Source organism: Parus major, chromosome 1A (genome assembly GCF_001522545.3).
Source record: "Parus major isolate Abel chromosome 1A, Parus_major1.1, whole genome shotgun sequence".
NCBI lineage: Eukaryota > Metazoa > Chordata > Aves > Passeriformes > Paridae > Parus > Parus major.
The window spans coordinates 49,979,394-50,003,609 of NC_031773.1; the positions used below are offsets into that span (position 1 = coordinate 49,979,394).

General features: G+C 50.9%; 2 protein-coding genes across 4 annotated transcripts; both read right to left on the reverse strand.

Annotated features, from left to right (window-relative positions):
- Nucleotides 1-6,501: 6,501 nt before the first annotated feature.
- Nucleotides 6,502-15,803, reverse strand: MCM5 (minichromosome maintenance complex component 5). 2 transcript variants are annotated; one of them, XM_015626917.2, is made up of 17 exons: nucleotides 15,717-15,803; nucleotides 15,298-15,480; nucleotides 14,309-14,435; nucleotides 14,083-14,211; nucleotides 13,607-13,779; nucleotides 12,176-12,331; nucleotides 11,910-12,076; nucleotides 11,137-11,308; nucleotides 10,930-11,041; nucleotides 10,038-10,181; nucleotides 9,673-9,738; nucleotides 8,931-9,107; nucleotides 8,713-8,825; nucleotides 8,354-8,482; nucleotides 7,998-8,140; nucleotides 7,323-7,450; nucleotides 6,502-6,899 (listed from the first exon to the last, which is right to left on the reverse strand). In XM_015626917.2, the coding sequence occupies exons 2-17, from the start codon at nucleotides 15,462-15,464 to the stop codon at nucleotides 6,798-6,800; spliced, it is 2,205 nt and encodes a 734-aa protein (XP_015482403.1). In that variant the 5' UTR covers nucleotides 15,465-15,480; nucleotides 15,717-15,803; the 3' UTR covers nucleotides 6,502-6,797. The 2 variants fall into 2 exon arrangements, with proteins under 2 accessions (XP_015482403.1, XP_015482404.1); XM_015626918.3 differs by lacking the exon at nucleotides 15,717-15,803 and adding an exon at nucleotides 15,660-15,683.
- A 2,097-nt stretch (nucleotides 15,804-17,900) lies between these two features.
- On the reverse strand, nucleotides 17,901-24,016 carry HMOX1 (heme oxygenase 1). 2 transcript variants are annotated; one of them, XM_015629494.3, is made up of 5 exons: nucleotides 23,896-24,016; nucleotides 23,449-23,569; nucleotides 20,650-21,141; nucleotides 19,975-20,086; nucleotides 17,901-18,628 (listed from the first exon to the last, which is right to left on the reverse strand). In XM_015629494.3, the coding sequence occupies exons 1-5, from the start codon at nucleotides 23,925-23,927 to the stop codon at nucleotides 18,492-18,494; spliced, it is 894 nt and encodes a 297-aa protein (XP_015484980.1). In that variant the 5' UTR covers nucleotides 23,928-24,016; the 3' UTR covers nucleotides 17,901-18,491. The 2 variants fall into 2 exon arrangements, with proteins under 2 accessions (XP_015484980.1, XP_015484979.1); XM_015629493.1 differs by lacking the exon at nucleotides 23,896-24,016 and having other exon boundaries at nucleotides 23,449-23,775.
- Between the last annotated feature and the right edge of the window lie 200 nt (nucleotides 24,017-24,216).

Here is a 24,216-nt window from a genome sequence, read left to right on the forward strand (position 1 = left end):
TCTTTGATGCTTCCTTCCCATGGGCATTCAATTTTAACTGCCTCTTCCAAGCTGATGGAGGAGATCAAAAATGGCCTATGGTGATGGCCACGTCTGGCAGAGAATCTCCTGGGAGCTGCATCCTCCACATCCTGGGACATTTTCTTCTGTCCAAGTGACCACAAAAGCAGCCTGAGGAGTGACTCCCATGGCAATTATATTTTCAGGGATTGTCTACACCCCAAGACTCTTGCCTGGGCACTGACTCCAGGACTTTTTCCTCACTGGTCCTGGATGTCTTACAGCCTTGGCTATGAACCCCAGCTCACGTGTAGCAGTATTTGCTGAGGTTATGAGACCCCAAGGCAGAGCATTGCCTCTGCTCTCCCACGGGTAACACAGAACATCTCTGGAGCACACATGAACCAGGTGAAGAAGTCAAAGGAGGACCTAATAGTGCCTAAAATACTTCAGCACATGGCAGATGTTGAAGAAGACCTCAGGACCTCTTCCCTGTCTGCTGATCCCAGTGTGGGGGGAGCACGTCCTCTCCCATGCTCTAGCATCTGAGAATTGCCTGGGAGTCTCCTATTCCCAAAGGCAGGACATTCAGCAGCTGCTGGACAGTCCAGCAAACAAACAAGCAACTTCTGCAAAACGTGTCTGGACATCAGCCATATTAACCATGAGTGCTGCTCTCCCCTGTGGATACAACAGCTGCCCATTGGAATAAACAGGAAACCATTTTATCCTCTGAGGAGCAAGAAAGGTGAAGGGATCATGACTGGAAATTGTGTCTCTGGGTTTGGGGCATGCAGCATGAGCCACAAACAAATAGGTCTTCTGTATTTTCTCATAGAGGATGGACTCGAATGCTGGACTTCTCCTTCTGAGCTGGTTCTCTGACCTAGCATTACCCTTTTCTCCAGTGCAAGAGATGCAACTGCAGGAGCTCCACCCTCTTTGCATATGATCTATCCATTACTAGAAGTTGCATCTGTACCTGAACAGGGTACAGTAAAGCAATGTTGGTGCAGTGTGGCAGTAGTGATGTTACTGGGGAAACCATATTTTAATTGCCTGACTCAGGAGAAGCCAGGTAAATCAGTCATTGTAGTTCCCCCATTGCAGCAGCTATGCTGCCAAAAAATCTGGACTGAGCATCAGGTACGTAGGACTCTGGCACTGAGCAGTTTGTCAGAGCCATGTGGTGCTGGCAAAGCTGTTTTCCTCTGTGTCTTCAGTTCTCCCCAGCTCATGCCCTCACCCTTCACCTGCTGGACCCACGTGAATGGCAAACCTCCCAGACCGGTGGCAGTCTGCACTCCAGGGCAGACCACCAAACACCTCCTCATTACAAGGCACAAAGGGAAGATAACTGATAATGGAGAATGTGCACCTTATTCTGGGGCAAGGGTCTAGGACAGTGATATTACCTGTATTCTGGATGGGCTGACAGCCGTTTCTCTAAAAACTTTATAAATATCTTTAACATTATGCACTTCACTCCAGAGTCCTAGTGAAATATTGAAGCTCACCTTTTTGGTCATTCGTATCAGAGTCTAAATAGTACCAGGTGCAGTTTGAAACCTGACAGACTATCAGGTGAAGGATTTCCAGCAAGGAAGGATGCCTGTGCATCTATTTATAGATGTATTTTTAAACTGCCAGAGGTGCTGGGTGCTGACAGGCACACAGCGTGTGGCCAGCTATGGATAGACCTGCTTCCCACTCAGCAAGCAGTCCACGGGTACTGGGATCAAGGCAAGCAGGATAGTGCTTGCCTTTGTTCTGAGGATCCAAAAGGCTTATAAACCAGTGCTGCCTGGCTTTCCTGGCCAGAGATCTGTGGGATTTAGGGCCAAATTGCCCACACACTAGTCTGAGAAAAAGAAAAGATTTATGAAAAAATAAAAAAAGGAAGGCAATATAAGGCAAAGATAAATAATGGGGAGAGGAGGTGGAGCACCTTGGCTGGGTGAAAGCCAAAGGGCAAGGAGAAGAGGAATAACCAGGAAGCAGCAGATGGTCCAGGAGATGTTCTCCAAGGAATGTCTCTAAGTGTCCTGTTCCTAACAGGCAGTGCTGAGAGTTGATCCAGCAAGTTATACCCTGATGTCATGCCTGCATGTGAAGCAGGGAAGCTTTTGCTGAGCACTCTGTAAAGTGGCATGGGGACAGACCACAATGGCCAGGAAGAGAAACAGGAGGGGATGACCATGCAGATGAGAAGAGAGAGCAGGCATGAGGTGGAGGGGAAGAGAAGTAAATGGACCGCCTGGGATTGCTGGGAGAGACCTGGAGCAGAGGTGTCCAGGAAAGAGCAAAGGATGCTGCAAAAGGATGGCAGAGCATGACAAAGAGCAGTAGCAGACATAGGTACATCACTGCTGTGGGAGAATGACTGGTTGGGGATTTTGAAGGAGCCTAGGCCAGAATTAGGGGATACAGGCTGCTAGCCAAATTTAGAGGACTTGAGAGTCAGCATGAGAGCCCCACCCAGCAGAGCACTTCAGAGGCACCCCAACCCATGACACGTGTGCTGTTCCACATGGCAGCACAGCACTGCTGTACCACAGTCTTCCTTGTTTCTTGATCTTTTCTGGCATTGTCCAGAGCAAGTCACAGGAATTTCTTTGCCTGCAGGAGATCATTTCTCATCCTAACAAGGGCTAGAGAAGCCCTAGAATGTGTTAATATTATTTAAGCCAGCAGGTAAACTCTGCCACTGAGATTGGGCTACTGGTTCTGTCAGACACTGCACAAAATCATGGTAAGAAGTGATGCGTGCTCCAAAAAGGTTATTATCTAGAACAGGCAAGGAGATAAAGTCCTTGCACAACTAGTCCAGTAAGTCAGCAGGAGAAAGGGGGAAGGAGTCCCAGCTTCATCTGTCTGAGATTGGTGCTTGCTGGACCAGATGAGATTATTTCTCACATTGCCCATATGAGCATATCCCACTCGCCAGTGTTTATCTCACATCCTTGAGCAATAGCCCTCAGGACTCTGCAGTTCGGTTCTGTTTTATTTTATGGAGGAAGTGACACTCACAACATGTTCAGAGGTTATGTTGCTGCACTGCAACAGCTCTCGTCCTACACAGAGATGGAAGAAATCTGAGTGGTGCAGATGTGATGACTCAGCTTTGCTGGAGCTCCACTGACATTTCATAGAAATATTCTGATGAGCTTCACAGAATCACAAATCAACTAGATTGGAAAAGACCTTTGAGATCATCAAGTCTGACCTATGACCTAATACCACTATGTCAACTAGACCATGGCACTAAGCACCACATCCAGTCTTTCCTTAAACACCTCCCTGGGCAGCCCATTCCAATCACCTTTTCTGTGAAGAAATTCCTCCTAATCTCCAGCCAAAACCCTCCCTGGTGCAGCTGAAGGCTATGTCCTTGGACAACAAAAAATGCTGCCAAGAGCCCAGTGGACTGTGTCTCTTTGGAGTGATCCACTCACACAGATTAACACATCTCATGCAGAATTAGATGTAGTCTGCAAGTTCTTTGGGTATCAATTCATTGTGGCAAGAGATCAGTGTCTTCTACAACAGCTGAGCTTTGAATCAAAGGCACCTTGGTGGCTGTCTGGTTTGGGGTGATTACTTTCATCCAACTGTGCTTCCCAAGGGGACAAGCCATGGGTAGGGAAGGGGCTTCCTGTGCCAGAGACAGCACTGAGATGAGGAAAGGACAAGGTCAGGTGAGCAGGCTAGGTAAGGGAATGCTGTGCTGCTCAGATCCAAGTGGCTAAGCCTGACTGGTTTTGTTCCCTCTGTTAGTATTGTATTTGAAAACAGTATTTTTGGTCATCTAATGACATTTGGACATGGACTTTATCCCAAATCATAGCATGCCAGAACTTCAAATGAGACCAAAAAGAGACACCTTCACCAGGAGGATGACAGTCTCTTCTCAAGTAGTTATCATTTGATTTGAGGAAAAAACTGGTCATCTTCAGGACCAGCAATCCCTTATCAGGTAGGTATCGCCATGCACCTACCCAACTGAGAACTGTTCATCACAAAATTTCCACTTGCAGTGCTACGTTCAACACAAGCCAGCACTAACCAGTGATCTCAAGTTCCAAACAATGCCAGTTGTGCATGTCCCAGCTCTGCTCCTTGTGCTAACGCTGCACGCATTAATCGCTAAACAATGTTGTTTCAAGTCGTACGTACACTTACATAACCTCATACCATATAATCAACACATTCCTTGCCACAAAGAGATCAATCATTCTGATCCCCATCACGGAAATCTACCTTCGCTCTCTATCATGTCACAAAAACAACATTAAAAAATTAGAATTTCCAACCTCCACACCTGCCAACGCCCAGCACAGCTTGATGTTCCTGGAGATGATGGCTCATTTAAGACCTCTGAACGACACATGACCACCACTGGCAGCCAGCAGCAGCCAAAATCCAGCCATGTCCTATTGCTCCAGCACAGAAAAAAAATTGTGATGATGAGGGGGTGTCTGAGGGAAGAAAGGAGGCAAGGAGCAGAAGAAGGTACGTGATGGAAATAGAGCCCTTTGCACAGTGTTCCCTTAGCCTATCTCCATCTCTCTCCCCACACAGCCCCATCATCGGGTGTTGTTTTCAAGCCTGGGAACAGAGGCATTGCCTCTTAATGGAGCATTAATAGAGGCTGTAGGTACTGATCCCATACTCTCACACCCACTTCCCTTGTTTGCTGTGCTCTTGTGCACCTCTGAAAGAACCAGAGAGATACTGCCTGCACCTTCAAAGCAAGGACAGAGGTAGTTGTGGGACAGTGGCTGAGAGACCTGCAGAACCCATTACTACAGCTCTGCAGGGGCTGTGGCTCATGGCAAAAAAACAGCCACAACACCAAGCTGCTGCCTCAGGCCTGTGCTGGCCCTGCTCTGAGCCACTCCTGATGCTGCAAGCTCGTGAGGAGGGCAGAATGCTTTCTGACAGACACTGAGAACTTCAGTTTCTAGGGGAGGATGTGGCTGTTATTCCTAAATTCACTTACTCCTCTTCCTGTAGATTATCCCCTCCATGGAGCAGCAACATCCTTTTCTTATTTTTCCATCCAGGGAGCACTGTGAGAATAGAAGGTGCCTTTTTTTTTTCCTGTGGGGAAAAGAAGGGGCCTCCTTTTGCCCCAGCATTGCTTGCTCTAAGAAGCACTGTGAGGTGCTTGGCACATGCAAAAACATGGGGCAATAGAATCACTAGAATGAGACCTATCCCTGCCTATTCTTTGTGAGTCTGGGCCAGCCTTCTCTTCCTTCTAGCCCTACACGAAGGCTGTCCCCAACCAAAAAAATTGGAAAATGAAGAGCAGAAGGCTCCTTCTCTTAATTTGCAGCCAGTCTTTCCCATGTCACCACCACCCCAGCCCCTCCAGACTTCCACAACCACATAAGGAGTGCACCATGTACCTCTCAAAACCCAGAAGCAGAGGGTTGAATTCCCCAAGTGCTGCAGTGGGGCCCAGCCCTCGTGTAGCAGCTGCCACAGAGTGCACACCACACCACAGCCCTTGGGACCCCTTGGTTTTCCCTCTAGGAGGCAGCACCACAAGCAGGGCCACAGCTCGGCATCCTCAAGGCTCTGGTACCCTCTGCTGGCCCTGAACGTTTCTGTCACTACTGGTACCCTCTGCTGGCCCTGAACGTTTCTGTCACTACTGAAACCTCTCCTGGGGTTTTTCAGCCTGAAAGCAGACACAGGCACCAGCCTGTCTACCACCTGCAGCAGCTCTGCTCACCCAACACTGCTGTCTTCTTCCCCCACCAGTGTTCTCACAGCCAAGGTGGCCCTGACCTGCTGAGAGCAGGGACCTACCAGCACCACACATCTTGTGAGAACACTTAGGAGAGCCAGTACTAATATGCTAGAAATAATAAAATTCTGCCAAGTTTCTAAGTGCAAGATTGTGCTGCAAATGTAGAAGGGTGAGTAGCTGCACAAGAACACCCTGGGGCAGTGTCTAGGAAAAGGCTCCTGGTGTGTGCCATTGGCATAAAGGAGGAGGTGGCAGGGACTACTTGGAGGACAGAACACAGCTCATGGAGATTATCCTGCATCCATATCCTCACTGGAGCAAGCAGGGAACTCTGCCCATGCCTCCAGCAAGACTTCACAGCCTTTTAAAACTGCAGGCTAAAGGGTTTCCCTGCTGCAGCCCTGGGAGAAGGCAAAGGGATTAGCAAAGAGCAGGGAACAAACAGCAAATAATTTCCTTCACTGTCACTGGCCAAGGGGGAAGAAAGCAGCAGACTGCACACTGGGAGTGGGTAAAGTGCCTCCTGCACTGCTGAGCCCAACTGGACAGCCTGTGCCAACAGGCTTTATGCCTTAATAGACAAACCCTGAGTGAGAAATGAGCTGCTGCCTTCGGGGCTGCTGGTGCTGCCCATGAGGCTGGAGCCTGAGTGAGATTAAGAGTGCAACAGCAGGCAGGCAGGAGGGACACCTTTCTCTTCAAAATCCTGCACCCCCTTGAAAGGAAGAAGAGGATCCACCTCCTCTGCACCGCAGGACCAAAGATCCTGAGCTACCAATATCAGGTTTTATTTTAATACAGACTAAAAGCTTTTGGAGTTCAAAGAAACATGGACGTGTAACAGCAACAGAGCACACAAGGGACACTCGGAGCACCCCAAACCCTGGCTCAAGATGGAGGCCTGGAGCTTTTTGGCTCCCCAAGGAGAAGCTTCTTTCAGGAGCAGGCCCCAGCTCCCAGGGGCACTCTGCCTACTCCTGGGCAGGTGTCAAGCAGCAGCAGCAGTAGTTCCCTCCTGGAGCCTGGGACAGGGAGGTCACTTGATGCGGTACAGGACCTTGCGCTGCATGCGGTGCTGGATCTCCCCCCGCCGCATCATCAGCTGCAGCACCTTGTAGATGGCATGTTCTGGGTATTTCTGCAAGAGGAGAGTGGGGAAAGATGAGCCACCATGAAATAACAGACAGGAGCTCAGCAGGAACCTGCAACCTTCGCTAAAGCCTGGCTAGGACTCTCTAGAAGGAGCAAGCCCAATAGTCAAGACACTGATGCTCATTTCCCCTTTCACTATTTTAGATCTGACTGCAGCCAGTGTCACAAATCAAAATTCTGGTTTCAAGGGTAGGACCCCAAACCAGTCCTAGACCTCAGAGCTTTTGCAGAAACTCACCTGAGTCCCCTTAAACTCTGCAATCACATTGCACCCCATTCCCTACAAACAACTTCAAAAGCATGCCCAGAATCTCGCCAGTCCACTCTTGAGGAAGGGGTTTCATGCTCCCAGCAGCAGCCTGGAGTCCCTGGTTTCACAGCCCAGTCCTCCATGGGGTTTCTGACCCACCTGCCGCAGGAAGTCCTGGATGATGCTGTGCTCGGACACCTGGGAGCCGATGGCAAAGCGGCGCTTGAGCTGCTTCTCAATGCGGGACAGCATCTCTTGGTCCTCCTGGGTCGTGAAGCCTTCTGCCCCTGCAGGGAGACACTGTGTGAGCTCTGTGCCACCCAGAAATCACTCTCCAAGACAAAGCGCTCATCTCCTGTGTTTCTCACCACACCTGCACAGCTTAGAGACTTTAGGGAACCCATGAACAACTCCAGTGTAAAAGGCTGTGGAACTCCAACCACACAACTGGACATGGACCTGACTTCTGGAGTCCTTCAAACCCTTTGTTCCATCCTGCTGCCCAAGGAAACATTGTCTTCACCCCCACAGAGAAAGATGTTGGAGGGTTAATTGGTTGGGGTGTCACATCCAACACCAGACTCTGCTGTTGGGACCAGGCCTCCCCAAGCAGCACAGGAGACCCTCAGTGTAATTTACCATTGCCCTCCCTGTGAGGCACAGCCCCACAGCCACGATGGCCCCTTGCTGCCACAAGCATTGCTTTGTCTTTGCCCAGGAAGGAGGTCCAGCACCTGCCCCTGACAGCCAGGTTGTGGGCGAGGAGCTCGTGTCTCCCTGCCCTGAGCAGCCAGGTCCAGCAGGTCTCCCCAGCACAGAACATCTCCTCCTCACCTGACAGGTTGCCCGACATGGCCGCATCGAGAGTGGACACGTGGAAGAGCCGCAAGGCCTCCTCAACATCTGCCTCGGTGGCAAAGGGCTGAAGCCTCATCTTCGCCAGGGACTCGGCAATGCGCACGATGGCCTCCAGCTGCCTGCAGCCACAGGAAACATTCTCTTTCTACTGCAGCTAGGGCGTTTTCTTCCCCGACTCCTGCCTGCCATGCCCACCTACCCCGCTCCGAGCACCTCCTGCCTCCCCCCACACCACTTTCAGTGTTCAGGGGCACACCCTCCCATACCAGTCCCCCTCCTGGACCAGCCCAGTGATGCAGCCCCAATCCCAGTGGTTTCGGGGTGCTGCTCACCGGATAGTGATGGGGATGCTGGAGCGGCGGTTGCTCTCCTGCTCGTGCTGGCGGGTGCCGCTGCGCATCAGGACATAGCGGTTCTTCAGCTTCTCCGCCGCCCCTGCCGACAGCCGAGGGCCACACTTCCTGCAAGGGGGGACAGGAGTTGGAGGCAGCGCCACTGGGGACGGTCCCTCGGGCCCCGCTCCCTTCCTTGGGTGCTGCAGCACCAGAGAGAGCCACTCTTGCACCCTTTTTTCAAGGCAGGAGTTAAGAGAAAGGCCACCCAGAGTGCTGCATGGTTTGCCTCTCACCATCTCCCCGTGCCTCCCCCTGCTCAGCCTGGGCGCTGCCAGAAAGACACGCGTGCCACTCACGTCCGACAGAAGGAGATGAGCTTCTTCAGCTTGTTCAGCTCGATCTCGCCCTCCACGGCCTGGGTCTGCGTCAAGGCACTCACGTGTAAGGACATGACGTGCTTGGCCAGTGTCTGGGAAAGCAGAGGGCAGTCAGACAGCAGAATGCCCCCACCTCCTCCTCCTCCCAAAGGAAGGGGCACCATGAGTCCCAGCTGCACCCGCGCGGCTCCACGCACCATGTCTCGCTCCTCATTGTGCTCATCCTTAACAATGAAGATCATGTCAAACCGGGACAGGATGGTGGGCATAAAATCAATGTTCTCCTCGCCCTTGGTCTCATCCCAGCGCCCAAAGACGGAGTTGGCAGCTGCCAGAACAGAGCAGCGGGAGTTCAGTGTGGTTGTGATTCCTGCCTGTGGGTGAAGGCAAAAAAAAAGGGATGGTGTCAACACCACCTCCATGTCACAGCAGGTCATTAATTCAGTGAAAGGCTGAAAGCCATTTCCAAGGACTCATTGTCAATCACTTGCATTTAAATAAAGCCCCATAAGTAGCACCAATTGCTCCTTAATTGAGGGGCCGGAAACACATATCCTTTTGGAGGGGGGCTGGCTTCAGCTGAAACTTGGCCACTGAGTAATTTCATTTAAAACCTCTTGACAAGGGCAGAGACACAGGAGACCTCACCCCAGGTTTGTGATCTGAGACGTACACTGGGCAGACAGGGCTGAGTCCTCCTGAGCAGCTCTGGCACAAAGCATGGGTTTGCAGGTACAGCCTGACAGCCACCAGCAAGGAGAAGCCATGAAGTTCAAGCTGCCCAAAGCCTTCAGGCAGGGCTGACTGATCTCAGACCAGCAACCATCAATACCACTGCCTGGACTCTGAAATGGGCAGTCCTGTCAAAAGATGTGTGACCAGTGGTTGCTGGGCTCTCAGGTCCCCCCTCAGGGCAGCATGCATCAGTGCACAGCTCACCTTGGCAATGGAGATGGTCTGCTGCTCCATCGCCTCATGGATGGCCACACGGTCATCCTCCCGCATCTTTTCATCCCAGGTGAGAGAAACCAGGCAAGGAGAAAATGTCACCATCAGTCACCTCTGCCACACCTCTGCTACATGCTAACTGAAGTCACCCCCAGCAAAAAGCTCTGTGAGGACCTCTGCCCAAGAGGGCAGGATGTAACTGAATTCCCCTGCAGCCCCATCCCCCTGACCTTCCCTGAAAGAAAGTGAGGGTCTCAGAGGAGTTGCCCTTCCTTCTGCAGCTCTGGGTTCTCCTGGGACAGCTGGCATCCCAAGGGCTCTCCTTCCCACTCCCACACAGGCAGCCCCAGCGGTACCTTGTCAAACTCATCGATGCACACCACTCCCCCGTCTGCCAGCACCATGGCTCCTCCCTCCATGAAGAAATTCCTGGAGACAGGGTCACGGATCACCGAGGCTGTCAAGCCAGCAGCACTGCTGCCTTTTCCTGAGGTGTACACCTAGTGGCATGCGGGACAAGGAAAGGGACAGCACATCAGCTGCAGCAGCACCCAGGAGCCCAGTGCCCCAGCCGAGAGACAGAACACCCCTAGCACCACAAAATCTAGAGCTCCTGGGGGAAGAACCTCCAGGAAAAGCCCTCAGCACACGTAAAAAGCAGATGTGCTGGGTAAAGAGCAGGACTACTGCCTTGTCCAGAGCCTTGGACTAAGCTTGACACACTGAAGGGCGTGCAGACACAAACACAGATATTAAGTACAGAACAGGGAGTGATTCATTGTTTGGTAGGCTGCTGCATTAGCTTTGTTTGCCCCTGGAGGGAACAATACAGTCAGAGGCCGAGTTTAATAGAGACTACAAAAAACCACAGCTGAAAACATAATTCTACGCCTGGGCTCAGGCTGGAGGTCCGTGCCTGAGATGCAGTCAACTCAATTTGTCCTGACCAGCCAGCCCCTCTGCTGATCAATTCTCAACAATAAACAGCAGCATAAGGCACGTCTTTGGACATCTGCAAACAGCCCAGCTCACAGCGTAATAAAAAGCATTACCTTCTTCCCCTTCCCACCCTCATTCCCCATCCCTTCTAGGCTAGTACCAAAAATGGCAGTTCATGCCTCTGCCAGCAAGTCTACTTGGGGATGCACAGGCGTGTGTCTGCTGTGACCACAGTCTCATTTCTGGGGCTAGACAAGGAGCAGCAGAGAGAAAAGGGGTGTGCTACAAGTGGTACCTCAAGCCACGTACCCCAATGGGTGAACACTTCTCAACAAACTTCAGCAGTTGGGATTTGGCTGTGCCAGGGTCCCCCAGCATCAGCAAGTTGATGTCCCCTCTGCGGGTCAGCCCATCCGGGAGCCTGGAGTGATGGGGTTGGAAAGAAGAGAGGGATGGTGAGCCTTTATTTTGATAAGAAAGCACTGACTTTGCTAAGAAAGGCTGACTCTTCCCCACCTCTTGCGGGAGCCTCCAAATAAGAGGCAGGCGATGGCCTTCTTGATGTCGGTGCTGCCGTAGATGGAGGGCGCGATGCTCTTGGCAATGGTCTCGTAGATGTTGGGTGTGGCAGCAAGGCGACGGAGTTCCTCCTCTTCTTGAGGGGTCACCGAGCCAGTGAAGCTACGTCCTGCACAGGGATGAGGGGAGAGATGCAACAGTGAACAAACGGAGGTTTTAAAGGAAATTATATCATCCCCCCCCACCCCCACACTACAACCAAAATCCCCTCCTGAAGATCATGCCAAGTGCCACCATGTGGGAAAAGTGGAGAAGGCAAGCATCTGCTAACCCAGCAAGGCAGGCTGTCCTTAGAGGATGGTAAGAAAAAGCAAGGATCTTGGGCAAAGCAGCTGTGCCAGAACCAGAGGGAGAATTACAGTCAGGACCATTGTTTTAAATACAATTTTAACCATGGACTTCAGCTGGGATCCTCAGGGATGGCTTAGCAGATTCTCACTTATACACCCTGAAGGACTCAGGCTGAGACCTCCTCATTTAATATAACTGAGAAAAAGCCTTACAGGACATAACTATAGAGAGCCCAGGGCAAGTCAGACCCCTGAAATGGCTTGAACCCTCTGTTATATAAACAGCAGAGAAGGACCAACAAGGCTTTGATTTCAAACAGCTCTTGCTGAGGGATCACATTGTTCAGGAACAGGGTGGGGAGTGTCTCCCAACACCAGGCTACCAGCACAGACCAAATGCACACCAAAAGCTGCCCTCACCTGAGCCCTCTGTGTCCACCTGGATGCCCACCACGCGGATGTAAGCGCTCCGGATGCCCACCCCCACATTGTAACGGCTTTTGTTCTTGCTCTGCACAGATTTCTTGATGGAGTAGATCCCCATGATAGTGACTCTGTTCCCTGGGACAACTTTGTCACACAGGTACCTAAGGGGGAGACAGGAGAAAGCAGAGGATGGTGGTGGGAAACGATGGCACCAGCAACAGGCAGCAGGAGCGGGAGCACAGGGAAGGCTGTGTCCGTACCTTTCACAGTAGAGCTGCAAGTGCCGGGGCATCTCCCCGTGTGGCACGGCATCTGGTGACTCCTGCAGCTTCAGGACCTGGAAATCCACACACTTGCACTTATCTGGCATGATAAAGTAAGGGTCCAGAGGGCACCTTGGGCGGCCAGCTTGTTCTCTGTGCAGAGAGATGAATCAGGGAAGGCTGTTAGCACTGAGGAGTCACCCCTCAGAGCACACCTGTGGAGGGGATGGCAGGGATAGCAAGGGGCAGCCGCCCCTTCCAAGCAGAGCCACATCAGCAGGTAAGGGTAGACACAGGGGGCCAGACCAAAGGCCACCAAGCCCTGTGTTTTGTCTTCAACAAGTGCCAATTGTGTACATGAGAACAAGCCAGAGGCAGGGTGACACTTGTCTGGGCACTCTCCCTGCCTCCCACCCCTCCCCTGCTAGCTGTAAGCAGGAAAGGTAATTCATTAATTACACAGAAGGTAGCAGCACAGACTCCGTGACATGGCAGGGCGTTTTTCCTTACAACCTCAGGCACGAAGCAAATGTTAAGTGGTTTCTGGTGAGAAAGCAATTAGCAATGTGACAAGGCTGACATCCACCTCCCAGTCTCTCAAGACATATCTGCCTTGCTAGATTTACAAGCTCTCTGAGACAACGAGCAGCTCCACATCCTGCTGCTGTCTCAGAGAGGCATGACTGATGCCTAACTCCATGCAGGGCTTTCAGGGAGGGCAACACCAGAGTGCAGATGCACTCATGAAGTCAGGGATCAGGAGTGAGGTGCTGTACAGACCACACACAGGAATGATCCCCAGCCAAAACCCCTCTCAAGCTGCATTAGAGGTCAGGTGCAGAAAATAAATACTAGCAGGTATGAGGCCCAAAACCTAACCCATCAGGACTGGCTGCCTCGAGAGCTGCAGCACAGTGGCAGCCTGATGCTCACAGCTCTGAGGCACCAAGAGCTGTAAAACAGGATAAAAAGGCTAGCAGAAAAGCATCCCTAAGGAAGGTAACACAAAACAGCCCCCTCAGGAGTGGAAATGTGGAAGCAAGGAGTTTGTTTAGAGAAGAGAAGAGCAACTTAACACAGCTTTATGAGACAGCTGGAGTCAGGAATGAACCTTTAGGTACAACAGGCGAAACTCCCTATGAATAAAAAGAACTCCCTGGACAGGCTCACTCAACACTGCATGCTGCACTGACCACGCAGAGCCACAACCAGTATGTGCACAGACGGACAGCCAGAACTTGCCAGTCTCAGAACTGCACACTGGCACAGGAGCAGCATGAAGGGTGGAGGCAGAGCAGTGCAGATGCTGCTGCCTTGTGGAACAGGGAGCAGATTCTGCAATGCACAGGCTGTAGCAGGAGCAGGAAGGGGGAATGCAGTCTTTTCTCGCCCTCCAGCCCGCTGGTGCACGCCCATGTCAGTCCTTACGTGTTGCATTTCCTGGGCAGAGCGTAGCCCTCCAGGCCCGGGCGCACCGAGATGTTGCTGATGGTGTTGCGGCAGCTGCGGCACTGGATGGTGATTCTGGTGGCTTTGGCTCTCACAGGGGTTGCTGCAATTACAATCCCAGGGATCTTCACAAGGTGGGACATCTGGTCAGACTGAAAAGGGAAAGGCGAAGGGAAGGTGAGAAAGCCATCAATGGAAGTTGGATGGGAAACTAGAAAGCCTGAGAGCAAAGGACAGAACACTCTGTGCAGAACAGCACTAACAGCAATAATGTCCCTGCAGCAGGAACCAGCAATAACAGCCCTTTGCAGTCAGAGTTAGGCTGCAGAGTAACACTGCTTGTTAATTAGTGAGTGGCCTGTGTCCTCAGCCATGTGAGCAGGTACCAAAAGCTCCCCTGCAATCACACCCACCCAGATGCTGCTGTGCACAGCAGCCAATTCACTTCACCTCACCTTCAGGCTGCGGATGTTGGCTGAGTTGGCATCTGACTTCAGCATCACTTGGATGTCTTGGAGAGTCTCCTCCCCTGAGGGACGAGGACGAGTGACCTCATCTGCGACTTCTTTTGCTGCTTCTTCCAACTAGAGAGGGAACAATGTGCTATCAGTGGGTCTGTTACAGCAGGACATCAGAGCTCCTCTCCTGACAATGTTCAAGGTTGCCAGACTCCATCCTTACCAGCTGCAGGTGCTCTGCTGGTTGCTTGTACAGATAGTCCGCGAGATCTTCATCAAAGCTGGCCAGGTCTTCCATCTCCACCTCCACCCAGTACTGCCCCAGGTTGTAGTGCCGTTTGAGCTCATCCCTGGAAGGCAGGAAGCAGCAAAGGTTTGCAGGGTAGAAAGCACCAGTCACCCACAGTGGCCTCAGAACAAGCAGGGATCAGAAAAGGCAGGTCCTGTAGGGAGTCCTTGGTTTGGAAAGCAAGCAAGGGTGAGTTCCAAAAGTGCAGGGGAACTCAGGCAATCTTTCACCCAAGCCCACTCTGAAAGGTGACATAAGACCAGGGACACCAGTGCTTGCAGTGGCAATGTAAAGTATTTACTGGAGTTACATGACCAGATAAACAAGGAGAAAATTTATATTGTAGGATAATAGTGACTATACATAAGATCTGGTTTAAAACAAAGGAAGTAATAACAGAACAAACAACACTTTCCTTAAAAATGCCAGGATTACTGAAATTCAGAGGTGAAAGACTATTCTAGTCCTTGATTATGATGTATTTCATGTTTTCTCAATATTGTGTTTCCAAACTTCATAGGCAAAGGGTGGCCAAAGGAATTCCATAGACTTAGAAGGCACACGTGAGGAGTGGTGCACTGATTTAATGGATGCAGACAATTCTCCTGACCAGAAAGCACTACAACTTCAAAGACAGACCTTGACTCTCAGAACTAAGTGCAAGCCTGGCAGTGTGGATCCCTCTATTGCCACCTTTTCTGCTGGCTGGATGGCTAAAAAACTGTAAGAAAACCAGACCTCTGCTTTTCTATTAGGGTAAATACAAACATCTCTTAATAAAGAGCTTTTTACGGCCTACAAGAAGAGACAAAGTGGCTATTGTGTATATGGGGTGTGCACTGCAGGAGGGAGGTTAAGAGCAGACTGGATGTGCAGGTGGGAATGGGTAAGGCTCAGAAGGAGAAAAGGGGCCACAGCAGCACCTGTATTTGAAAGTGAAGCCCGTCCGGTCCGTGCCCACCCGGTACTGCCGCAGGAATTCCTTGAAACGCTTCTGCAGCTGCGATTTCCGAACCTGCCCCTCGTCCACGTTCGCGTCTCCCCCGAAACTGTCGCTGTAGTAAATGCCGGGGTCGTCGAAGCCGGACATCGCGGCTGCTGCTGCGCTGCGGGGGCGAGAGCGCTCGGTCAGCCCCAGCCGCCTCCTTCCCCCGCCCCGCACCAAAAGCCCCGCGGGCCCGCCCCTCGCCAGCCGCCCCGCACCGCGCCCCTCGCACTGCCCGCGCTCTTTCCCCGCAATGCCCCAGGGACATCCCAGCGCCAATCCCGGCGCCAGCCCCGGTACCAATCCCAGTAACAGTCCCGGTGCCAGTCCCGGTGCCAGTCCCCTGCCGCTCCGCACCTCGCTCCCCGCCGGAACCTACTGACAACTTTTTCGCGGCAAAAGCGGCGCGCGGCGGAAACCAAACCGGCGCAAGGCGCGCGCGCTGCCCCCGCCGCCGCGCGCTCCGATTGGCCGGCCCGCCGCGCGCCGCCGCCGATTGGGCCGCGGCCTCCTTCTCGCCCCGCCCCGAGAGGGAGCGCGCGGCGCCGCTGCCTCCGCTGATTGGCCGGGGCGCTCCGCTCCCTCCCCGCCCCCAGCGGTGTGGCGCGAAATCCTGGACCGAAGGGCGGGGGGAGGCGAAATGGCGGGCGGGCCGCACCATTGAGGCGGAGCGCGGAGGGGGAGCGGGTGATACCATTGCTGGCGGGGGGAGCGGCCTGGGCGGCGCGGGAATAAATTCAATTAATTACTCTTGTGGGGGGAAGCTGGGGCTTGTCCCTGCTTTAGGGCCTCAGGACATGAGTTCTCCGGGATGCCTTCCTCCTGGCTATTAATGAACTACGGGGGAAGGCTGGCAGGTCGCTGTGTGCGCATTTTGGCCCTTCCAGAGCGTGGAAATGCGCGCCCTAAATGCAGAGTTAGGTGGGAAGCGCAGTGCATGGCAAAGCAGGTTTCATCTGCAGCCCGTGGGAAATAAAGACGGTGTTGTTGTTGCAGAGAAACCAGATGTGTTCATAAAGACGACAGATGAGTACAGAGCCTTAGTCTCCACCTCTGCGGACTCGAGGCTCAGTCTGGAGTGTGTGACAGCAATGGCTGTGAGATACCCAAAGCACCATCTCTCTCCTGCCGTGAGCAGGGAGGGTATGATGCCAGTAAGAACCAATATTTTCCAACTTTGAGGTCGCAGTCGGCTCTCTGAGCAGGGAAGAGGGGCTGAGTGTGCTGCAGTGTGATTCTGAGCTCCTGGGCGTTTGTTTGGCTCTTTGGGATCTTAGTTATGTCAGCATGTTTGAATGAACAAAATGTTTTAGTTGGGATGGTTTAGAGGGACTCAACAGGTAGAATTTAATTCAAATGTGAATGAACAAGTTCTTGTATTTAAATAGCTATCAAGCCTCATATCCCTGCTTTTCAAACACCCAGCTGTCTTTCCCAAGAATTAACTGTTTGTTCTGGCAGGTGGATCCAAAGAGATAATTATTAAAGGGAGCTGGGGAAGGGGTGCAGAGTAGAAAAGAGCCTGAGAATGACGACAGTCATGTTTTCCCACTGCTCATTCCCAGCAGGACCTGCTTCTGATTCTTGTTCTTTGAGCAGGTTCAGTGCTGGTCATTAGAACAGATCAGTAGGAACACGTGTCTTCAGGATTAAGGTCACAGCCGGAACAGGCAGATCATGGGGACAGGTTGATCACAGAGGCTTTCTGGTAGAAAGAGAGGACTCCGAGGTGGTAGCACGGCAGTTCTGTCAGTATCTGCAGTGCCATACCCAACCTGCAGCCTCTCCTGTGCTGGGAGAGCTCCTGGAGCAGGCAGGGCCTGTGGCTGGGCACAAAGCCAGCCCTCCCGATCCACCTCAGCAAAAGGCAAGGAAAGCAAGCTGTGTGCATGGGCTGCTCCAGCAGTGCTGTGTGTTTAGAGTGTCTTTAGCAATGCTACATGTGTGCTGAGTCCTGGGTGCTGAGTCCTGAGTGGGGAGGTTGGTTTGTCATCTGGGTGGGGGCAGTGGTTGTGTGCTTGGTGCCTCCCATTCGGCCAACTCGACCAAAACCTTAATGTTTTAAGGTTTTTTTTTAACTTTAAAAGTTAAAGGCATCCCTTAAACCAAAAGTTAAAGGGATGCCTTTAACTTTTGGGTGGTGAAAACACACTTGCAGTTCTGATTCACGGTGAAGTTCTTGCAAAGGCAGCCTGGTAACGCAGCCCTTTGCTGGCACTTCAGAGATCACCTTTTGCTTCTGATAGAATAGCAACCAGCTCTTGTGTACCACTTCCAACCCTTAAAAATACTTTGCACACTGACTGAATTTCAGGCTGTTTCTAGAAATAGAGAGCAGTGTGTAGGAGCAGAAGGAGCCTGCCCCAGCTTATAACAGGTTATTGTTAGCAGTGAGTGGGAGCAGAGTCTGGCTTTGATGATAGCTCCCACTTCTGTCTATTGTCATGTCTGTGCAGGGAGTAGCTCCAAAAGACATTAAACTGGGAGGAAGACACCTCCTTTCTCCCTGGGTAAGGCTTCAATGATAGGAAACACCAGGCCTGAAGATTTTATGTTGAAATTTATTATGTGTATAAATTATACAACCAGACAAGAATGACACTGTATCTTCAACAACTGTCTTGTTTTTCAAAGACCAAAAATTATTGGAAAAAGAAATAACAAAGACCTGCTAGTGTCATGTAAAACCGTCTGTAGCCCATGGGAGCCGTGTGGCTCCACAGAAAAAATGATCACAGTATTATCTAGCAGTATAAAAAATCCAAGCAGAAGAGCTCCGAGGAGCTCTGTCTTTCTGAGGAAAGACAGATGTCAAAGCTGTGTTTCTGATCCTGGGTTTTTGTAGGCACTCTGTAAAGCAACGACAATTCTTGGCCATTGCTTTTAGCCTTTTCTACCCTTGGTTTTTGGTGATAAAGTTAGTCTCTGAGAAGAGCTCACACCAAGCACAGGAGAGACTTTGCCCAAAACCCCTTACAACACTCTGATTTCTGGGGAGAAAAGTCTCCTAGTATTAGTGGCAGAACCAAGATCACAGTACCCAGTCAGGGGTAATTTCTCTCACAAGGACTGGGAAAGTTGGATTAGTTCAGGGTGAGGGAAGTCACAAAGAGAAGGTGAAGTCCTGCTTTTTCACATGGCAAATAAGCCCACGGCGACTGTCATGGCGAGGAAGCTGAGCGCCATGATCCACCGCACCAGGGAAGTGGTGGGTGTCGAGTCTGTGCTTCTCATCTTTGTCCTCTCACTTTCTTTCCCAGCTGCTGGACCTAGATCAAATAGGGAGAAAAAGCAAATAAAGACGATTGAGAAGAGGTTGTGGCAAGAAGCTGCTAAGGTGCGGTGCTTGCTCTCCCCAGTGCCAGAGCACATCCTGCTGGAGTCATCCAGGGAAGAAGGAGAAAGCCCAGAGCCCAGCTGGGAGAAACCATGGCAGCAGGCTCTGCTCTCCCAGTGGAGAAGGGAAGCAGCAGACTTGACCTGGAAATCACAAAGGCCCACAGCCCCTCTGCCTGTAGGTGACTACCAGCCTCTTCTCTTGTCTCCTTACATGCACCACCCAGCTCCATCAAGCCCCTGATGTGTGCAGAAGACAGGCAAATACTGAAGCTAGAATTTTAAAAGGCATTCTGTCTCCTGATTCTCACTGATTTAATTAGTTAGGCGTCTAAAGACAGTGAGCAGTCTTTAGCACTCCAAGCATTTTTCACAGTACAGGAACTTCAGGATGGGATTCCTCATCCAACACAATTTTTTCTGAAAATCTTACTTGTATGCATGTATTGGGAAAGGAATGGCAAGGTTTCACAGAGAACTTTTAATGCCTTTCCCACAGAAGCTGCTTTGAGCTTCATTATCTAGAGATGCTTAAGGCAAGGTTTGCTTTTCATCTTTGCTATGGAAAAACTGTGGTTCAATCCATTATGCACTGAAAACAAATCTCCATTTTAGTTTCAGAAAGGGTAGGCCATAAGGGTTTTTTTATTTGAATTGCATGTCATCATGGAAACCACTCTGCTCTGTAAACATGTGAGCTCGCTCCTCACTCAGGTACAAGCCTGACTTATGAGCTGATTACACTCCACCACCCAGAGCCCTGCTCACTATAAACCCAGCACACTCTCTGGAGAGTTTTCAGTAAATACTTCTGGAAGGCAAGAAAATGATCAGAGGGAGATACAGTCCATATAGACAGGCTGCTGGATAGGGCTGTGTCCAGAAGAACTTTCTGTCAGCATCACAGCACCACGGCTGATCTGCAGCACCCAAAATTGATGCCTTTGCTTCTGTGAACTCAAGGTCAGTTTTGTGACCCTGTGGTGAACGAACCTTAGATTTGTTAAGGCCCTAGAGGTGGAGAGAGGAGTCTCTTTTTGTAAAGCTTCCTCACTGACACACTTTCTGGAGAGCCCCCATGTGTTATCCTTGCTCTGTCGTGTCTAGAAGAAGCTTTGCACACAGCAGTGCCTCTCCTTGCCCCACCTGCTGATGGCTGGAGAAGAGATGGGGCAAGCACCCCATGCTGGTTTCCCAATGGCTTTTACAAACAAGGACAGAGGAAGGGAGAAGGAAATGAAGGAGCACTGTGAAGCACCTGCCCTTAGAAGTGTCTTACCGTGCTCATGTGCTTTGTTGACGTTCCTCGTGCGAAGAAGCTCTGTCTTTGGCTGCACAGGGTGACCATTCTCCTGGCCCTTGGACACCAGCTCCTGCAGTGCCTCAAACACCTGAGAAGGAACACTGTTTCATTATATGGCCTCCTCTTGTTCTTTCACTTGACCACTTGCCCCTTCCCCAGGCACTTTAGGAAACATGAGGCTTCAGTCTAAGTCTCGTGGCACATTTTGCATAGAACAAAAGCTGGCTGTGAAGTCAAGAGGATGTCTTTCAAACTCCTCATTCACTTTACAGGTTCTCCCTGAAGCTTTCAGCCAAGGAGAAGGCTATTGCCCATCTTCTGGTGGGAAGAAAAGCAGGGTACCTGTAACCTAGTCAGAGTGCACAGGAGACCTGTGGAACTTCACCACAGAGGCAGGACAGATACTAGATGGTAATCCCCAGTCCCAGGGTTAACTCAAACACTAAGGGAGGGAGAAGAGCTTTTCAGAGTCCATTGTTTTACTCAGCTCCCAGGCTGGAGAAGCATGGCCATCCAACTCTGACCAGCTTGCCCTGATCCACAACTTCTCATAAGTTCCCCAGTGGAAATACTAGCCTTGTATTTCCCCTGTAGCTATTTTCTTGTTTGAGAGAGGATGTGGGCTGGCAGGGCTGGCAGGCTGTTACTCACCTGTATATTTAACAGGAATGCTTTCTTGGCTTCCTCCATGACTCTTTTCTTGGTGGCAAGGTCCATCTCGAGAGCATTCATGCGGGAGCGATAGAGCTGCTTGAACTTGGTGGCATTGGAGACCCCATCAAAGGTGAAGAAAGCCAGCCCTTCCCCAGTGCTGGGCAGCTGGAGAGCCTTCTGGGCAATTTTCTTCAGCACCTGGCCCCCAGACAGGTCTCCCAAATACCGAGTGTAGGCATGGGCCACCAGGAGCTCTGGCTCGTTCTTGCCTATGTAGTGGAGCCTCTCGACATATTTCCGAGTAGCCTCAGGACATGGGATCTCTTCCCTCCAGTTTTGGCCATAGAAGTACTTCAGGTCTTCCTCCAGGGCAGCTTTGCGGTGCAGCTCCGCCGGAAAATACACAGGGGCATAAACTGGATTGTTCTTGTTACGTTCAATCTCTTCCTCCAGAGCAGAGTAGATGAAGTACAGGGATGCTGTAACCAGCTGAAAGAGAAGAAAGAGGATGAGCTACAGGTGCATGTGTTTGCCTTTTCAAGTCTGTGGGACAAATTGTACTAACAAAAAAGGTACTTGTGGGCACACCCACTATGAGTCACAAACATCTGTGATGTTGCAGATTTCCCATGTGGAAAGCAGTGCAAGGTACAGGGAGACACTGTTTAGCCCTTCCCCTTCTGCTTGAGACAGCAGTCAGGTGAGCCCTTTCCAGCAGGTATTGGTCTTACCTGCTCTTAAAGTCACTGCCTTGCCTTCAAGTTAAAGTCTTGCAGCTTGATGTAATGTAAAGTGTTTAAGCATTCCTGGTCTCTTCCCATTCCCTCAGTCAATAGAGAGGGTATTCCCAAAGGTATCCTTTCTGGTACATTGTTCAAATTTGAATGCTCCAACATGTGGCTTCTCTTTGTGGGGCCTTGTGAGATGATGACACACCCTGGTTATTTTTCAACCTATTCATCCTGTCAGCGTCCCACCATCCTGGCAACTGAGGCACCACCACTCTGCTCACTCAGGCATGCAAGTGGGGTTGCCTCCTCGGTTGCCCCAGGGAGACAAGATAAAAGGGATCTGGAAGCACAGCCTGCCTCTGAAAGATGCCTTTGTGAAGGAGTGCTGTGAGGCTGTGTTCTCCCCTCTATTTTGAAACCATTGTTACTGTTGTTTTTCCCAGCTTATGCGATACTTTCTTCTATCTGCCAGCTTTTCCACGTGGTCTGAGACAATATAGCTGTGTTCCTTCCTTCCCCAGGCATTCTGTTTTCAGAGGCTGTTCCACCTGCACCACCCCTTCCTTACCCTGGGACCCCCTGTGAGCAGCAAACGGTAAAAGATGAATGTGTTGCAGTAGAGGCGAGTCAGGTTTGGGTAGGGGGGATTATGCTGCTCACAGGAGAGAAAGCAGTTTCCTTTCTCACAAAGCAGTCAGTTCTGCAGTGAGAGAGTTCCCGTTTCAACCTTTCCCCGCTGTGCCAGCAAGCAGGGCTTTGATAAGCACAGGGGCAGAGACTGGCTGTGGAAACAAATATCAGCCATCTGGGGAGTCATGTAGCAGGCCAGATATATAGGTCTGCCAAGAGAGTAAACAAAAACACAGTTTTTTAAACAGTAACCTGTTACCGGAAAAGAAACAAAATATGGGAACATTGGCTTACAAGTTAAGCAAAAATACAGCTCAACTGATGGTTTTCAGAAGCTGGTAGTGGTTTAATGAAAAACATGGCTTTTTAAAACTTGTTAATTATTAAAATCCATGTCCCATCTCATTTGCCTGACAGCATGTAAAAAAAAACAACATCTAAGAAACAAAGTTTTGTTCCCGAAGGTCTTTTTACACTCTTGCCTGTCTCAAAGTTCACTGCCTAACCAATGCTGTATTTCTAACAGCAGGAAGTCAGCACCTGGGATTGAATTTATGCTTGGCTAAGTATTCTGAATATCACCTGTCAGAAATAAATAGTCTCTTTCCTACTTTTGTGGATTTATTTGCCAAGGAACAATTCGACAACAAAGTAATTAAGCCACAGGTTGAATTGGTAGCTGTTATTTGCAATGCTGTGCGTCACATCCTATAGCCTCTCAGGAATTTCTGGCCCAGGTGTTTGCTTTGGTTTTGCTCATGGCTTTGTTATGTGGTTGAGATCCCAGGAATTGTGCCTAGCCAGGTTAGGCTAATATGTGGAAATGTTGTCCTTTATCTTGAAAAAAGCAACAGGCTCATGCTTGTTAGCAGCAGACACAGATTGCTCAAACTCAGTCTACTTTTGAGTTATTGTTCATGATCTCAGCTGTGGTATAACTCGAGTGACAATGCAATGTTCAGTGCCAGCAATGATCCCATATCCTCACTTTCTCACCATCCCATCATTATTTCTAGCTGCAGCCGCCTAGAGCGTTGTAAATATAGAATTCCCCCTCTTTTGGGCATTTCAGCTGCTCAATATCTGAACATAGTTCTATCTCCATTAACTATGACTGGCAATAATTAACATGCAGGCATTTATAAAGAAAGAGAAAAGCAGTGGCATTAGTCCCATCAACCTCTTTGTCCTTCTTCTCCTGTTTCAGCTTGGCTGCCCATCGTGATAGGCACAGTCCTTCCCCACCTTCAGCAAGAGGAGCCAGTAAGACCCCAGGGTGTGCAAGTTTGATGTTTTTCATAGGAGATGCTGATACATCATGTCCCCATCCTCCTTACCTGTACTGGCCCCATCCTCCCCCCTTTAGTCCCCTCACAGCCCATCCGATGGAACTGGTGAGGAAATCCCATCCCCGAGCAATGCTGCTCTGAAGTACCTTAAACTCCTGGAGTGACACCTGCCCCTTTTGGAAATTCCTCATGAACGGTGTGTTCTCTGCCTGCTCGTGCACCTCCTTGGTAGCTTCCTTCAGCAGCTCTGACAGGTCTGTGGACATTCTGGGGCAGAACAGTGAAACGGGTGTTAGTGCTGTCTCCTCTGACAAAACACATCTTGGCTCCCTAGGGCAGAAGGGGGAGCCTGGGATGGCAGAAAAAGCAGCTGAGCATTCCCGAGAGATGTGGGTGGGAAGCAGAGAGCACCAGATTTCCAAACAGTGTCCCGAGCAAGGAAGACTGTCGGACTCCATCCAGAGGTGGAGGCAGCAGCATGCCTTTCCCTGCAGAGCAGGAACAGGAACAGGAACAGCATGCCTAAAAGCGAGGGGAGAAACACAACACTCCTCTGACAAAACGCTTCCCTCTCATTCCCGTCCCGCTCTCACCTCTCGGAGCTGTGTGCCTGGGAAGTTTCCATGTTTCTCCACGTCGTTTCACCCCTCTGCTTCCCTGCTGTGGCTTCCTTGCTGTCTGTGCTGGCAGGACAGTGCAGCTGTGAGCGGGGCAGCCCGGCTCCCACATCCAGCTTTATACCGCCAGCCCACGTGAGCGCGAACCGCTGACCTCCGGGCGAGCACACGCTGCTTGCGACACAGCAGCACTTCCCTCCCCAGCTGGGCTCCCTCCTGGCCTGCAGCCCCGAAGAACCAGAAGGAAGTCACCTGATGCATCTTGATAACTAAGCAAAAACAAGAGGATGTCCAGAA

Bases quoted from the DNA above. Each gene is read 5' to 3' on its own strand.
- MCM5 (XM_015626917.2), bottom strand. From the start codon at position 15,464: ATGTCCGGCTTCGACGACCCCGGCATTTACTACAGCGACAGTTTCGGG. The intron at 13,780-14,082 runs GTGAGGTGAAGT...TTCCCTTTTCAG, and splicing joins CCAACATCCGCAGCCTGAAG to TCTGACCAGATGTCCCACCT. The intron at 9,739-10,037 runs GTACCGCTGGGG...TGGGATGAAAAG, and splicing joins GCATCGATGAGTTTGACAAG to ATGCGGGAGGATGACCGTGT.
- HMOX1 (XM_015629493.1), bottom strand. From the start codon at position 23,760: ATGGAGTCCGACAGTCTTCCTTGCTCGGGACACTGTTTGGAAATCTGG. The intron at 21,142-23,448 runs GTACTTCAGAGC...CTTCTCTTTCAG, and splicing joins TGTCACTCCAGGAGTTTAAG to CTGGTTACAGCATCCCTGTA. The intron at 20,087-20,649 runs GTGAGTAACAGC...GTTCCTTCTCAG, and splicing joins CATTCCTGTTAAATATACAG to GTGTTTGAGGCACTGCAGGA.